Here is a 17422-nt window from a genome sequence, read left to right on the forward strand (position 1 = left end):
GTATGGTATGACACATGAGATGGTGCGGAACCTTAAATATACATTCAGAGGCAAATAGTGGAACGTTGTACCATTAAAGTGACACATTTATGTAAAGTGCTAATGAACCTCGTCTATCTCTAACTGGAACACAGTTATGTAAAAGAATATCATATCAAGGTATTCGTTCTAGATTCTCTCAAAAAACATCATGAACCCTCAACCTGTGTCCCTATAGAATGTATAGAATACAAATATGTGATCATGAGAGTTCCGTGTCAAAGCCGGAAAGGGCTTATAATTATGCTACATGTGGGTGAGTATATATACTCACGACCACCACTTAATTTTCTGGAACCGGTTCCATCTGTCGTCGCTCCTGACGCCGTCCGCGAAGGGCTGGAGATCTGCCGCGACGACCTTGGTGCGCTCTTTGGGGAAGAAACGGAGTTGAGGGCCAGTCCAATATGGAGACTCTTGGGATGTCTAACGCCTCACAGAACTCTGGGATGTCGGCTAGCTCCCGGACGAAGAAGAGAACGCCATCTTTCCTGAACTGGAGCTGGAACGGATATCCCCAAGAATATGGAATCCCATGCTCCCGCAGAACATCCAGTAAAGGGCGCAGGTTCCTACGTTTGTCCAAAGTCATTTTGGAGAGATCAGATAAGAGTTGAAGTTTCATCCCCTCCCATACGATATCGCCTTTATCTCTGGCTTTTCGTAATATTTCTTCCTTCAGCGTAAAGTAGTGAATGCGGCACAGGATATCTCTCGGCCTATCGGGATCTGCGTTTCTAGGACCCAGAGTGCGGTGTGCTCTATCAATTTCCAGAGCAGATTCAGGCTCACGTCCCAGGAGAGAGTTGAAAAGGCCCTTCAGGGTAGGAACTATAGAGGCAGTGCTATATGTCTCCGGCAGGACACGTACACGGAAGTTATTCCGACGGTTGCGATTTTCATGGTCTTCAGCGATATTAAACAGCATATGGATTTGCTGAGTATATTGTTCCAGTGTAGACTGGTGGGATGCTTGTGCCTGAGAAGTCGCTGTAATATCTCAGTCCATGCGCTGTACCTGGTCTGTAAGCTGAGAAAGATTGCATGTTAGCGCCTGTATCTCAGATTTGTACGTGGTCTCCAATCTGCTCACATAAGCTTCCATGTCCCCACTGGCGTAGCTATAGGGGTCGCAGCGGTCGCAATTGCGACCGGGCCCCGAAGCCAGGGGTGCCCACGGCCCCCCGCACCACATCAATAAAAAGTTACTATAGTAACTCGGGCCGCGGGCCCCTGTTACTATAGTAACATACTTGACTTACCTTCCTGGTTCAGGATCGCAGCGGAGGTCCTGACGTCAAGCGCTGTGCGCAGCGCATGACGTCACAGCGCTATGCCGCCGCGCACAGCATCGAGACGACAGAACTCCCGCCGCGGCCGAAGAGGAAGGTAAGGTTATCCCTGACTGGCGGGGTCTGACTCCCGGGACCCGCCAATCAGCTGTTTTGAAGGGGCCGCAGCACTCGTACGAGAGCTGCTCCCCTTCATTCCTGTCACTTCATTCCGGTCACACTGTGAATCGGTGTCGGCGATTCACAGTGTGGGCGAGTAGTGAAATGAAGGGGAAGCAGCTCTCGTACGAGTGCTGCGGCCCCTTCAAAACAGCTGATTTGCGGGTCCCGGGCGACACATCAGCTATTGATGGCCTATCCTGTGGATAGGCCATCAATGTTTAGGGACTGCACAACCCCGAAGCCTACGATGTAGCAGGCTTAGGGGGCCCATGAGACAGGATCACAGATTGTGTGATCCTGTCTGCTGGGCCCTGTATCTAAGCCAATCACATGGTAGGCTTAGATATATGGCCCATGCGTGATCCTGTCTGCTGGGCCCTGTATCTAAGCCTACCACACTGTAGGTTTAGATACAGGGCCCCAGCACACAGTAATCTTATACTGTATAAGATTACTGTCTGCTGGACCCTGTATCTAAGCCTACCTTGTGGTAGGCTTAGATACAGGGTCCCACAGACAGTATCACACATGGGCCCTGTATCTAAGCCTTAGGGTATGTGCACAGACACTAATTACGTCCGTAATTGACGGACGTATTTCGGCTGCAAGTACCGGACCGACACACTGCAGGGAGCCGGGCTCCTAGCATTATAGTTATGTACGATGCTAGGAGTCCCTGCGTCGCTGCAGGACAACTGTCCCATACTGTAAACATGTTTTCAGTACGGGACAGTTGTCCGGCAGCGAGGCAGGGACTCCTAGCGTCGTACATAAGTACGACGCTAGGAGCCCGGCTCCCTGCACTGTGTTCGGTCCGGTACTTGCGGCCGAAATACGTCCGTCAATTACGGACGTAATTAGTGTGTGTGCACATACCCTAACACATGTGTTACTAATCATTTTTCGTGTGTTTTCTTACAGGTTCGGTCGTTGGACTACGGCGGATTCCAGGACTACTTCGATGACAGCTTATTTTTTATTAATAAAATGGTTAATGAGGGTTGTGTGGGTTTTTTTTTAATTTCAATAAAATATTTTTTCTATGTCTTTGTGTTTTTTTTAAAACTATATTACTACCGCCTTAGTAATGGCCACCGGCTGATTGACAGCATCCATTGCTAAGGCGGGGCTTAGTGTTAGCGGATGCAGAGGCTAACACTAACCCCCTTTATTACCCCGGTACCCACCGCCACCAGGGGTGCTGGGAAGAGCCGGGTACGATCCAGTACCTGACCATCTGTAGTGATGGTCGGCCACTGGGGTGGCCGCAGGCTGGTATTATCAGGAGGGGAAAGGCCAAAAACAGTGGCCCTTCCCATCCTGGTAATGCTGCCTGCTGCTGCTTTATTGTATCTGGCTGGTTATGAAAATGGGGGGGGACCCCACGTCATTTAAAAAAAATAATAAAATAATTGGAAAGAACGATGTCGGGTCCCCCCCAATTTTCATAACCAGCCAGATACAACACAGCAGCAGCAGGCAGCATTACAAGGGTGGGAAGGGCCACTGGTTTTGGCCTTCCCCAGCCTAATACTACCAGCCTGCGGTCACCCCGGTGCCTGCCCGTCACTACAGATGGTCGGGTACTGGTTTGTACCTGGCTCTTCCCAGTACCCCTGGTGGCGGTGGGTACCGGGGTAATAATGGGGGTTAGTGTAGCCTCTGCACCGGCTAACATTAAGCCTCGCCTTAGTGATGGAGATTGTCAATCAGCCAGCGGCCATTACTAAGGCGGTGATAATAAAGTTTAAAAAGATACAAGAACATAGAAAAAATATTTTATTGAAATAAAAAAACACAACCCTCATTAACCATTTTATTGAGAATAAAAAAAACGCCGTCATTGAAGTCCTCGTATCCGAAGTCCAACAACCGAACCTGTAAAAAAAACACAAACACACAAAAATAATCAGTAACACATAAAGAAGCAAAATTATTATTCTTACCTATCCTGGGTCCAGCGCTGAAGCCGCAATGTCAGCGAGCTGGGCCCTGTATCTAATCCTATCATGTGTGATACAGTCTGCTGAGCTGTGTATCTAATCCAATCATGTATGATACTGTCTGCTGGGCCCTATATCTAATCCGATCATGTGTGATACTGTCTGCTGAGCCACTGTATCTAATCCTATCATGTGTGATACTGTCTGCTGAGCCACTGTATCTAATCCTATCATGTGTGGTACTGTCTGCTGAGCCACTGTATCTAATCCTATCATGTGTGATACTGTCTGCTGAGCCACTGTATCTAATCCTATCATGTGTGGTACTGTCTGCTGAGCCACTGTATCTAATCCTATCATGTGTGGTACTGTCTGCTGAGCCACTGTATCTAATCCTATCATGTGTGATACTGTCTGCTGGGCCACTGTATCTAATCCTATCATGTGTGATACTGTCTGCTGAGCTGTGTATCTAATCCTATCATGTGTGATACTGCCTTCTGAGCCACTGTATCTAATCCTATCATGTGTGATACTGTCTGCTCAGCCACTGTATCTAATCCTATCCATAGTTTATAGGGTCGTAGTGCTATAGATATGCTATGCTGTCTCATATACACACTTTTTTTTGGGGCGGACACATATGTATTGGGGCTATTTCCCGGACATTTTAAGCCCTGAGGGTATGTTCACACGGCAGCGTCTGTTACAGCTGAAATTACTGCACCGAGTCCCGGACCGAACTCAGTGCAGGGAGCCGGGCTCCTAGCATCGTACTTATGTACGACGCTAGGAGTCCCTGCCTCTCCATGGAACTACTATCCCGTACTGAAAACATGATTACAGTACAGGACAGTTGTCCTGCAGAGAGGCAGGGACTCCTAGCATCGTACATAACTATGATGCTAGGAGCCCGGCTAACTGCACTGAGTTCGGTCCGGGACTTCCGGCCGAAATACGTCCGTCCATTACGGACGTTAATGTGCTCGTGTGAACCCAGCATTTCTCTTCACACTTTCTTCAGGCATTACTGGTTGGATATCACTAACGTGTCTGATCTTTTTTTTGGGGGGGAGTAAAGTTCTCTTGTACACTCTCCGCTGGTGCTGTCATGGTGATGGGGAAATTGTTGAGTACACTTACCGGTAATTTTATTTCCTCGAACCATGACAGCACCCTTATATTCCCACCGTTGTTCTTCTGTTTCTTGATATGGTGAGCACAAAAACGCTCCCTCTGAGTCTTGGTAATTTACTGAGGCAATGTGCGAGGGCCTCTTTTTTTTTTTCTCCAGGTTTCCTGTCCCATGGGGCGGACACTTTTTCTGGTGGTGCTATCATAGTTGGATGAAACAAAACTACCGGTAAGTGTAATTACCGTTTTCCACAGAATCCCTTTTCCTGGGAGAGAGCTAAATATGATGAGCAGATGAGTCTCCTGGGGTGCTGCCTCCATTGCTGAAACATAGAGAAACTGCTGCCTGGGATAGAACACTTGTGATTATTAGGGCACAACCTGTATAGTGGAGCAAGGACGGCATTACGGGGGTATTCTCTCTTAGGCCCCATGCACACGACCGTAAAAACCCTCCGTAATTACGGACGGTAATACGGTCCGCAGTAACGGACCCCTTCAGTTCTATTGGCCGCGGACTCCTTTTCGTATGGCTACTGATGGGTGTCCGTGCCGTAGAAATGTTGCGAAAATTATAGAACATGTCAGTTCTTTTGCATTTTACGGGCTGTGCTCCTATACGTTGTATGGGAGCACGGCCTGAAAATGCGGGCAGTGGGCTGTGCCCGCAATCGTGGGCCGTGATTATGGGCACAGCCGTGTGGATGGCACCGAAGGGTGTATTTATACCTGCAGGTTTTAAAGTGTGTGCGTGTATGTTTGTTTGCTTCTTGGCCTTATGATCCTCTCCTGTAAAATCCTGATCCAAAACCTGCAGGTGTGAATAAACCATTAGGTTGCTGTTAAATTAGTTGATTTTTCTTCTGCACTGAATTGGTGCCTCTAAAATTGAACATATAGTATGGCCCAAAGAATTCTATGGGTACCAAATGATATCGCTGAAAGAACCTTCTTCCATTCAGCCAATCCTAGCCTGGCTAAAATGAAAAAAAAAAACATACATCTGTTGAGATGCAGCTTGTGCTCGGAGCCCTCACATGTCAGACGCCAGTGCCTGCCCCTCAGAGCTTTCTGTACTAGTTTCAACCTATCACAGTAAAGTCTACAGATCACAGATTCGAGGATGAGAGCTCCGCACAGCAGACAGAGCTGGATTATAGAAGAGTTTATTAAAATGCTGTCCCTGATCTGCGCTGCGGTGAAAGATTTGCTCCTCCATATCCTCCCACATTATACTTTATTGTGAGTGTAACAAGGTACAGCAGATGTGACAGCATACGGCTGATTTCCTCGCATCTGTGGACAATCTGTCAGCGGTATTAGAGGAGGATTACTGTTGGGGGCGGGGTTCACCCCGACAGATACTGCTCTCATGCACGTAGGCGTGGATATTTCCTGCCAATCGCTGCTCTTGTGGGCGTGTCTTCGCCTGTCACTCGATGCTCTATTAGACGTGGGCGGAGCTTTACTGCTCTCATATACCAGGCCGGGCAGTGCAGCCGACTGCTATAGCAGGAGCATGTGACAGACGTTAATGACGTCACATGGCGGAGAGGGCGGACTAGGAAGCGTTGCTATGAGTAACGGAGTGTGCGCTACTGAGACCCAAGCCGGGCTTCCTGCGCGCCATTTTCAAACCGCGTCTCTGCCCGCCGTCCACCTCCCCAACAAATCCCATAGTCCCTCACTGTGACCTCCGGCGTCTATGTCCGTCCCAGTCCAGCAGCAGACATGAGGCCTTAAGAGTCCGCTGTGACGCTAGACATCCCTGTACTGAGCCGGTAGGTCACATAGTCATTTATTACATCATTATTATTATGCACGTTATTATATTATGAGCGGTGGTGACGCAGCAATTTAGTTACGTCATACTGACGCGTAGATGCAGTACGGTCTTTTATCAAATATCTATCTCACTGCGGATATATACGGTCCCGTGCGAATGATGCGTTTATTGCCCCTAAACGTTTCCTCTGAATCCGGACTATAGCTCCTATCGTACAGATATATTGGGGCACCATGCAGGGGTATCACTACCCCACCGGAGTCACGGATCTGTACAATGGGGTTATGCAGGACGATGCTGAAGTTGGTTTATTCGTCACTACAATTGTATTATAGTTTTGATGCCTCATAATAATAATAAGGCTGAGTTCACACGTCGCGGATTTGACGCAGATTTTACACTTTGCAATGCAAAAGGGTGAGATCTGCGACAAATTTGCAACGTGTGAACTCGGCCTTAGAATAATATATGTTCAAGTCAAGTGCACTCAGGAGAATGAAGTTGGAAGAAGCCGGGAATCTGAGAAAATTGGCACAAAAATGGGCATCAAAGTGGGCAACAGAGTGAATTTACTGACTTTTGGCTACTAATTTCTCACATACAAAACACCAAAAATGGGAGTCTAGGCTCGCTGCCCAAACTGGTGATAAAAACTGGGCAGACGGACACTTTTATTATTTTGAATACATAACGGGTGTTTTCAAAGGGTTAATTGACTTTGATCCCCGATCTCAACATGGCAACTAGATTAAGGCCTTATTCACACGAATGTGTCCGTTTTGCGCATGAAAAAATCGCAGCATTCCTGCAAAATTTCCTGCATTGCAGTTCCGTGTGGCATCTGTGTACGGTGCGCGTCTGCGGTTTTTACGTACATATGTCACATGTATTTTACGTCAGCAAAAAAAACTGAAGGAGGTATTTTTCTTTTTCTCATCGTTTCTTTAGCGACTGTTGCGTGAATCACACACAGAACACGGATGTTCTGTCCGTGAGTGTCACTCACCCATTTACTTAAATTGGTGCGTGATGTGCAAAAAGCGCACAAGTATAGGACATGCAGTGAATTTAGCGCAGCGGACACACGGTGCGTGAAAAACAATGTCTGAATGGCCCCCGTGTGACGTCCGTTTCACCGCGCGGAACACGGACGTGAAATACGCTCGTGTGAATAAGGCCTAATGAATCCATTCTAAACTAATCAAATTTGGTCAGAATTTCCCAAAAGTTTTGATTTTGCCGATATCTAACTTTTTGGTTTCACTGCGCTCTAATCGACGAAGACCGCAATAAAAAGCCACAGACAAGATTCACTGGGGGGAAAATATCAACAGGTTTCAAGTCGCAAATTTTGCCGCACGCCGTTCTTTAGTTTTCTTGGCACTTTCTGAAAGTGGCAATAAAATAGGGTGGGTTTAGCCAAGGGGGACGAGGCCTCTGCCAAAACCTCTGCTTATAGCCGGCATAGATCTACATTTCTGTCAGCCAAAGAGGCGTCAAATAAATCTGCCGCCGGGATCTTCGTGCTGCTGCTTCAAGGCCCTAGTTAAAATGTCACTCTGTGCTGCACGTGCTCCGCAGTAAAGTTTCTCCCCTGAAGTCCAGGGAAAGAAGTTTACTGTGGCCGCAAGATGCAGCTTCTATGTATACAGGATACGTAGAAGCTGTATAAAAGAAAAGCAAAGCATATTTTTATTTTTTTTTTAAATAAAAACCCATTTAAAGTTGTTGAAAATGAAATAAAACATTGTTTGTTTGTTTTTTAAATTGCCTTCAAATTTTACAGTTCTCAATAGTTACTGAGGCATAAAAAAAATCAATAATACATTTCTAGTGAAAAAGAAACTGACATAAAGAAGAAATCAAATTCCGCATCGTCCATAGGGGGTCAGAATAACACACAGGCGGACTGCATAGGCGTGATGAAGCACCGAGTGGATAGAGGCACAATAAACATCCATTAAAACCCATGACGGATGGTCGATGTCTTCTCTGGTTCTAGTCGTCCACCTTTCCCACCCGGACTCTAATGAAGATGCTGGGTCTGCCCATGAAGTGATTGCCTCGTGAAGACCCTTTTCAAAAAGAAGCCGGCTACTCTCACCCCTGGCGATCAGCTGTTATCGCCGGGGAAAGCCGCAGCCAGTCACACGTTTCCCTTGCAGCGGCCGCTACAGGGGAAATATAGCATTACATTCTGCCCGTTCATATGAATGGTCGTACTTGTAATGGAATGGACACGACTGGTCCGCCAGATCGACTCTCCTTTCTGGCACATAGAGGGGGTCCCAAGTGGCTGACCCCTCTTTGACTTCCATATGCCCTAATAGGACGTATAGACAGGGGTTCTCCTGTTGGGACAACCCCCTTTGATGGGAGTTTCTGGTCTTTTAAACAAACTGGCAACATCATATGCGACAACATAAGAAAAGCTAGCACATAACTTATAAATCCCACACTGGTCAGTATTTATCTTGTTGGATGATGGGCCCTACAGTGCCACGTGCCGTACATGCTGGCATGATTACTGCAGACACGCTGGTACGGTGTGTCATCGCTTTAGCCAGGTGTGATTTGAAAGATGAGTGTGTGGTTTCTTGTGTTTTATGTTTTTGCATCTGCAGTTGAATCAGAGCACCAAAAAAAGGGCTTGGAACCCCAAAATCAAATCTGGTGGCATAGACACCAAAAAAATATCACAGATACGAATATTCCCAGTATCAAAGCGAATACATGAGACTTGGGTTTACCTCTATTATTTGCTATTTTTAGTTGTATATTAAAACTTAACGACCGGTCCCTAGTACACCCTAGTGGTGCCCTATCTGATCAGAGCACCCGCCCTGAAAGGGGCGAGTCCAACCTGCAGATACACTGGTTCATCAGGGGGCAGAGCCTGGGATATTTGTAAGTTATTGACCAGAGAAAAAATAATTCAAGTATGATACATGCCGATTCAATGTGGGTATAAGGCAAAGGGACTAACACACCCAAATGAACAGTCGGGTAGAATTGGCTGATGCTTAAATAGACTGAACATGTCACAAGACATACCAGATAATCCCATGAATTAATCGTGTCATGATAGGTAGATAACCCAGGTGAAAACAACGAACGTGATGATGTGCTGAAGCGGGGACAAACGGCGACTGTTACGGCACCCACATAAGGGCAACGTCGAATGAGTTGAGAGATGATTGGTTGCATCTACAGTTACCAGTTTGTTTGTTTTTTTTTAAGTCGGGAAAACCCAGCTGCCGACTATTTATGTATGTGGGGGCCTCGTGACTGCACATGTCAGAGTAAAACAAAAAGAATGTTGGATCCTTTGTTCCACCAGGACATAAGCTGCACAGAGAAGTGTCTGTCTGCGGTTTGTGTCCCTCTAACCGTTAAATGAAATATGAACGCTCTGCCATGTGACCATGTTTATAGGGTATTCTGGGGGAGATAAGTATCTGCTATCTTATGTGTATGGCCGGCTCATGTCTGTCACATGGACACCGTTACCTCCTCTCCTTTGCAGCACCGTTACCTCCTCTCTGTTAGCGCATTTACCTGCAGAGGTTTTAAGATGCCTCAGTTAACACATTTAAGGGGTTAAAGAATATGTGAAAAATGTTTGATCGGTGGGGTCTGACCACTGAAACCCCCAAGCTATGCGGAGAATGGGGATCCCCGAATGGCATTTGTGGATGGAGCAGCACTGCGCATGCTCCGCCACTGCGCTCTTCACTTTCTACCGAGCTGCCAGAGATGCACTCTTCTATTTCCGGGATTTGGATTATTTAAATGTATCAGTAAATAGACAAAAATATTTTAGTGTGTGTGTATATGTGTGTTGCCAAAAGTATGTGCACACCCCTAATAGGGATGCACGATGCATTGAAACTTCGATACTGTGCATCCTCAAACGGTTCGATACCGTTATTTAATGTATTTCGATACTTAGCTGTGCGGCCGCACAGCTAAGTATAGTAATAGATGAATGTATAAGAGCGGGGCGGCAGCTGTGTGATACAACCATTGCCCCGCTCCTGAGTCCTGACAAGTGCGCGCTTGTCAGGATGAGGCGATGCGGCCGATGCTGCACTAATGAGCGGCGGCAATGAAGACCGAACATGGCGGGCGCACTGCAAAATACCTGCATGTTTTGTCCTCAGTGCCTGAGCCGCCGCTCATTAGTGCAGCGCCGGCCGCATCACCTCATGCTGACCACACACTTAATGTCAGGAGCGGGGCAATGGCTGTATTACACAGCCGCAGCCCCGCTCTATAACGACAGAGAGCAGAGAAACCTCTCATCTCTACCGCTATTCCCCTGAATGCTGCGATCAAAGCTGACTGCAGCATTCAAGAGGAAAGTGAGAAGGGGGGATGCCTGGGACATATATATGGGCAGACAGCCCAGGGTCCATTGAAGGACCCCAGAGCTGTCTTATCATATTTCCTGTTAGGTATGTCCTAACAACTGCCTGTGTACTATCCGTCCACAGGCTAATGTACTGTAATATAGATATATGCCGGTACATTAAAGTTTAAAAATAAAGTAAAAACATAAAGTAATATTACATTTAAAAAAATACACATACACCTTTTTTACAATAAACATTAAAATAAGTCTCAATACATAAAATATACACATATTTGGTATTGGTGCGGCCGTAATAACCTGCACAACAATTTTTTTGCGTCATTTATGATGTGTGCGCTGTAAAAAAATAAAATAAAAACTGCTTTCTATCACTTATTGTGAGGCACGTGGTGTGATGATGAATTTAACCTCCATGTGCCTCACATTAATAGTAATTAACCCCATCATGTACCTCACGCATTAACCCATTATGACCGAGAAACATGATGCGGTTAATTACTATTTATGGGAAGCACGTGGAGGTTAAATTCATTATCACACCACGCCTCACATCAGAAAATGGAAGAACATTTTTTTTTATTACTGTTGGTAAAGCATCGTTTTGGTATCGAAATCGCAATACTACTCAAAGTATCAGTATCGAAGTCCAAATTCTGGTATCGTGACAACCCTAACCCCTAATAATTATTGAGCCCATTGCAAACGTGCATAAAATCAAGCACACAGCCATACAATCTCCATACACAAACATTGATGGTAGTATGGGTCTAAGGGTATGTGCACACGATAGCAGGCATTTACGTGTGAAAAGACAGACTGTTTTCAAGAGAAAACAGCTGCCTCGTTTCACACGTAAATGCTCCTCGTATTATGCGAGGCGTCTGTGACGCTCGTAAATCTTGAGCTGCTCTTCATTGAGTTCAATGAAGAACGGCTCAAATTACGTTGCAAAGAAGTGCCCTGCACTTCTTTGCCAAGGCAGTCAACTTACGTGTCGTCGTTTGACAGCTGTCAAACGACGACGCGTAAATTACAGGTCGCCTGCACAGTACGTCGGCAAACTCATTCAAATGAATGGGCAGATGTTTGCCGACGTATTGTAGCCCTATTTTCAGGCGTAAAACGAGGCATAATACGCCTCGATTACGCCTGAAAATAGGTCGTGTGAACCCAGCCTTACTGAAGAGCTCAGTGACTTTAAATGTATCAATAGTATAGGATGCCATCTTTTGCACAAAGTAGTTTGGGAAATCTCTGATTTACTAGATCTGCCTCGTGGATAAATCACGTGTCACTATCTGGGAGTCTGATGGAAGAACCAGAGTTTGATAGATGTCTAGAGATTTCTACCTACCGGAATACACATTGCCTACTGTAAGATGTTAAAGAGATTCTGTCGCCAGGTTTATGCTGCCCTATCTGAGGCCAGCATAAAGTAGTAACAGACCCTGATTCTAGCAGTGTCACTTACCTTGTAACCAGTTGTTTATATAAAATTCCTGTTTATCTCCTGTAGTGCGAGCCGGGTGTCCTCTCAATGATGTGCTCAGGAGTCCTCGATATTCATGAGCCGCCAGTATGGGGAGAATACTGTCACTCAGCGGGGGGAGCCGTAGCTCAGCTCATGAATACGCTTGGCTCGCGCTGCAGGAGATATACAGGGATTTTATGAAAGCGACTGAATATTACAAAGTAAGTCATTCAGCACTGGAATGAGGGTCTCTGTCATTACGTTATGCTGCTCTCAGATAGGGCAGTATTAACCTGGTGACAGATTCTCTAATTCTTCAGCATACAAAGACATTTTGGAAAATTGTATGCTTCTAACTTTGTGGGAACAGTTTAGGGATGGTGCTTTTCTGGACCAGCATGATTGTGCCCCAGTGCACAAAGCAAGGTCCATAAAGACATGGTTGGGTGAGTTTGGTGTGGAAGAACTTGACTTGCCCGCACAGAGCCTTGACTTCCACCCCACTGAACACCTTTGGGAGGAATTGGAACGCTGATTGTGAGCCAGAACTTCATTGGGGACACAGAGATGACCGTGGGTACAGCTGCTGCCACTAGGAGGCGGACACTAAATTAGAGTATTAACTCCTTTAACCATCTACATCCCTCTTGCAGGCACTGAGCTAGATCCGTTTTTAGCTTAGAGTCTGTAGGAGGAAGACCTACTTGCTCTGCAGGTAAAAAAAAAATGTAAGTTTCTCTTTTTCCCTTTCAGCTGGGAAACGGGGCTAACCTCCCTGTTACCTGAACTGTGAATGGAGAACTTTGGGGTCCTAACCTCAATGTTGTCTGCCCTATCTCAAGAAGACAAGATGGCACAGCGGACTTCCAAATGCCCTGTAGCCCGCCAGTGTAGGGTTACTCAGGCACTTCTATACTAATACCAGTGTTTCCTCTCTTCCCAAGGAGATTTACACTGAGGTAGTGACCCAGCTGAACCATTATTGATCTGGTTATACTACAATGTGGAAAGGTAAGGTAAGTATAGGACAATATGGGTATGTATTTACCACTAGAGCACCTTATCTCAGAAGTTAAAGAGGCTCTGTCACCAGATTTTGCAACCCCTATCTGCTATTGCAGCAGATAGGCGCTGCAATGTAGATTACAGTAACGTTTTTATTTTTAAAAAACGAGCATTTTTGGCCAAGTTATGACCATTTTTGTAGTTATGCAAATGAGGCTTGCAAAAGTCCAAGTGGGCGTGTTTAAAAGTAAAAGTCCAAGTGGGCGTGTATTATGTGCGTACATCGGGGCGTTTTTAATACTTTTACTAGCTGGGCGCTCTGATGAGAAGTATCATCCACTTCTCTTCAGAACGCCCAGCTTCTGGCAGTGCACAGACACACAGCGTGTTCTCGAGAGATCACGCTGTGACGTCACTCACAGGTCCTGCATCGTGTCAGACGAGCGAGGACACCGGCACCAGAGGCATCAGTTGATTCTGCAGCAGCATCGGCGTTAGCAGGTAAGTCGATGTAGCTACTTACCTGCAAACGCTGATGCTGCTGCTGCAGAATCAACTGTAGCCTCTGGTGCCGGTGTCCTCGCTCGTCTGACATGATGCAGGACCTGTGAGTGACGACACAGCGTGATCTCTCGAGAACACGGCTGTGTCTGCACTGCCAGAAGCTGGGCGTTGTGAAGAGAAGTGGATGATACTTCTCATCAGAGCGCCCAGCTAGTAAAAGTATTAAAAACGCCCCGATGTACGCACATAATACACGCCCAGTTGGACTTTTACTTTTAAACACACCCACTTGGACTTTTGCAAGCCTCATTTGCATAAATACAAAAATGGTCATAACTTGGCCAAAAATGCTCGTTTTTTTAAAATAAAAACGTTACTGTAATCTACATTGCAGCGCCGATCTGCTGCAATAGCAGATAGGGGTTGCAAAATCTGGTGACAGAGCCTCTTTAAGGTGAAACTCAATGTACAGGATATGGATTCTCCCGCCTCTCAACAAGGCATCTCCTTTCTGAGACTGCGTGGGTCTTCAAAGTGCTTTCCCTCTTGCCCAGAATTTGAACACGCCCTTTCTAAAGCAGGGGCATATCCGGACAGGTGATTCAGTAAACCCATGTGTTATGGCTACCTCAACAAGTCCAGTATTGCATGAAGTTCAATCCCCTCCCGTATTGGCCACGGTGGTGGGGCGACTTATTCTGGTTCGGGACCTATGGCTTTCCCACATCCAAAACGCATGTGTACGCAAGGTGGTATCCACAGGATGCAAAATAGTGTTCGCTTATTTTCCACCGACTTGTTTTTCCCTCATGGCTCCACCATCATCCAATTCCGGGGCTTCCGGCTTTTTTCTGGCAATCTTCTTCTTTCTCAAGGAGTGATTGTACCAGTTTCTCAACAGGACCACTTCAAGGGTTTCTATTCAATCCTCTTTATGGTACCCAAAAAGGATGGTGCCATTCTGGCCAGTGTTGGGTCTCAAATGCCTCAACAAGTATCCTGGATGGAATCGCATGGATGAAACAAGGGGAATTTATGTCTTTGGATATCAAGGATGCGTACTTCCACATTCCGATTTGCGAGTCCCACCAACAGTACCTTAATTTCACCATCCGGGAGGACCACTGCCAGTTTTTTTGCGCCTTCCTTTCAGCTTAACGACCGCTCCACGGGTGTTCATGAAAGTTCTAGCAGCAGTGATGGCTTTTCTTCACTCTTGGTGAGCTGTGACCATTCCCTACTTGGACGACATAATCAAGGCTCCGTCCCTGTCGGCCAAACTGGAGAGTCTGCAAATTTATCTACACGCATTGTCCTGCTTTGGCTGAATAGTCAACAAATCCAAGTCGTCTCTCTTTCCATCTCGATTCCCAGCTTTTTATATGTATGTGTTTCAACACCGCCCAAGCCAGGATTTTGTTTTCATGGCAGAAACTCCTAGACCCTCATCCAGTCTCCATCGAGCTGGAATGACCTCCCATCCATGGTGAATATGTCATGTTGCAGAAAGGTGTCAAAGAGGAACGTTGGTTTTCTGCCTCAATATAACAGAGCATAAGCATTGTGTCAAAACTGGGACAATAAGGCCTTCGTCACACGTGATGTATTGTGGTTTTTGACTGGAAAAACCACATTGTCTAGATGTTACATAATAGTGAATGAGATCTTGTTTGTCTGTTGTTTGCCCTATGTGTCACGTTTTTGTTAACTGCTGCTGTAAATCATGGCAGTATAGAATACAACATATAAAAAGGGTCATGTAGTTGTATCTAAAAAAAAATATTTTCAAGTCTTTCGTGAGGTTTAATATGTTTTACTTAATCCCTTTTAGATATTGTAGAGGTCCAGGATTTTTTTTTTTTTTTAAATTATTCAAGTTATCCTTGCTGAGGCTTTGTTCATATCTGCTGTGTCTGTTCAGGGTCCCGTTCTGATGAAAAGCTGCGACGGAACATCAGAACGGGACCCCAACGTAGATGTGAACGAAGCCGAACACAGATCAAAAATAAAGAATTTTTAATAAGGAAATGGCAAACGGCTTCACACACTCAGTCTTCACTGCCTTAGGAGGAGGGAAAGTTGCAGTCATGTGAAAGGGCACTTCCTTTTAGAACAGAATGAAAGCATTTCGTGGTCAGATCTGTATAGTGAATGATGTAAAAACAGTGTTTTTTTCCTCGTGTGTTCCGTGTAACCCTTTAAAGTAATAGGCATGAAATCTGAATTTTACTTCTAGAACTTATCTGAAACCGTAACAAATTAATTTTGAAACAATTTATTTTCTGTTTAGACACTGACCTCGTGATCATAGAAACTTTTTTTATGCAAAGATCGCCACAATGAGTACTGCTGCAGAAAGAAAATTCATCAACCTCCGTAAACGACTGGACCAACTTGGCTACAAGCAGCCGCTGGGCATTGAGTCGTTACCGCTTGTCGAAAAACTCTTCAGGTATTATTGAGCTGGAGATAGAATTGTCAGAAGCTACGGCCACAGAGATGATTGTCATGCAACAGCAGCAGTAAATAAGAACACACAGTCCTTTGATAATGGATTTATTTCTCCATGCAGCTAGATCAGATTTTTCTGTAATTACATGCAACAAATGATCAGTTTCTGTGCAAAAAAACACAGTAAGTGAAATTAGTTGCTTTGCTCATACATTCAAAAGGCCGAGGAAGGAGAAGTAGGCAGGGATTTGTCTTATGCTTGTTTGCAGGTGAGTGGCAAAACAACTGTCCCTAGCATCCAGAATCACTGACTATAGCCGACCACACACGAGATGCTTGTTCATCTGACAGATAACTTCACAGTACGCATTTGCACTCTATTGTAATGAGCGTACATGTTTAGTTCAATGGTGAAAGACTAATAAGCCGCTGCCAGACACTTCTTACAGAGGCTTATTTTGCTTGGATCGAACCATTGGGCATATTGAAATCCAGCATGACCGATCCCTCTTTCCACTGACATGTGCCGTGAAGGGACAGTTGGTAGGCCCCCAATACACAAGATTGTCAGGACAATCCTGCATAAGGATACAACCTCCTTTCGCCATTTGCAGTAGTAAAATATAAATTTCTGCTCCAACAAGTATAAGCAGGTGTAAGTTCTATTATTTGAGTGGTTTAAAGAGACTCTGTCACCACATTATAAGATTTTAGCTTTATGCTAATTACTTTCTTAATGCCCAACTGGGTGTGTTTTTACTTTAGACCAAGTGGGTGTTGTACAGAGGAGTACATGACGCTGACCTATCAGCATAGTGACACTGCGTTGTTCGCTATGTGCTGTCTTATACTGACATATTAACGTTACTGAAGTGTTTAGACAGTGAATAGACATTCCTTCCAGCCAGGACGGGATGTCTATTCACAATCCCGGCACTTCGTTAACGTTTGTTTGGTACTTACAGCAGATCAAAGCATAATTTGGCTGTAACCTGTCATTTACAGCGAGATCTCGCGAGATTACGCTTGCTCTGCTGTAAGTACCACAGAAATGTTAAAGAAGTGCCGGGATTGTGAATAGACATCCCGTCCTGGCTGGAAGAATGTCTATTCACTGTCTAAACACTTCAGTAACGTTAATATGTCAGTATAAGACAGGACATAGTGAACAACGCAGTGTCACTATGCGCGGAGTAAATGAATGGAGAGGAGTGCATGACGCTGATTGGTCACTGATTGGTCAGCGTCATACACTCCTCT

At 45.5% G+C, this 17422-nt stretch overlaps 1 protein-coding gene across 1 annotated transcript in view; it reads left to right on the plus strand.

The window, feature by feature from the left end:
• Positions 1-6045: 6045 nt before the first annotated feature.
• CEP135 (centrosomal protein 135) overlaps positions 6046-17422 on the plus strand; it is a 90050-nt gene continuing 78673 nt past the window's right edge. Inside the window, exons 1-2 of the mRNA XM_075859930.1 lie at positions 6046-6351; positions 16002-16163. Coding sequence (XP_075716045.1) covers positions 16051-16163 — 113 coding nt within the window. The 5' untranslated portion in view covers positions 6046-6351; positions 16002-16050. The remainder of the gene's footprint in view (positions 6352-16001; positions 16164-17422) is intronic.

This window comes from Rhinoderma darwinii, chromosome 1, assembly GCF_050947455.1.
Source record: "Rhinoderma darwinii isolate aRhiDar2 chromosome 1, aRhiDar2.hap1, whole genome shotgun sequence".
NCBI lineage: Eukaryota > Metazoa > Chordata > Amphibia > Anura > Rhinodermatidae > Rhinoderma > Rhinoderma darwinii.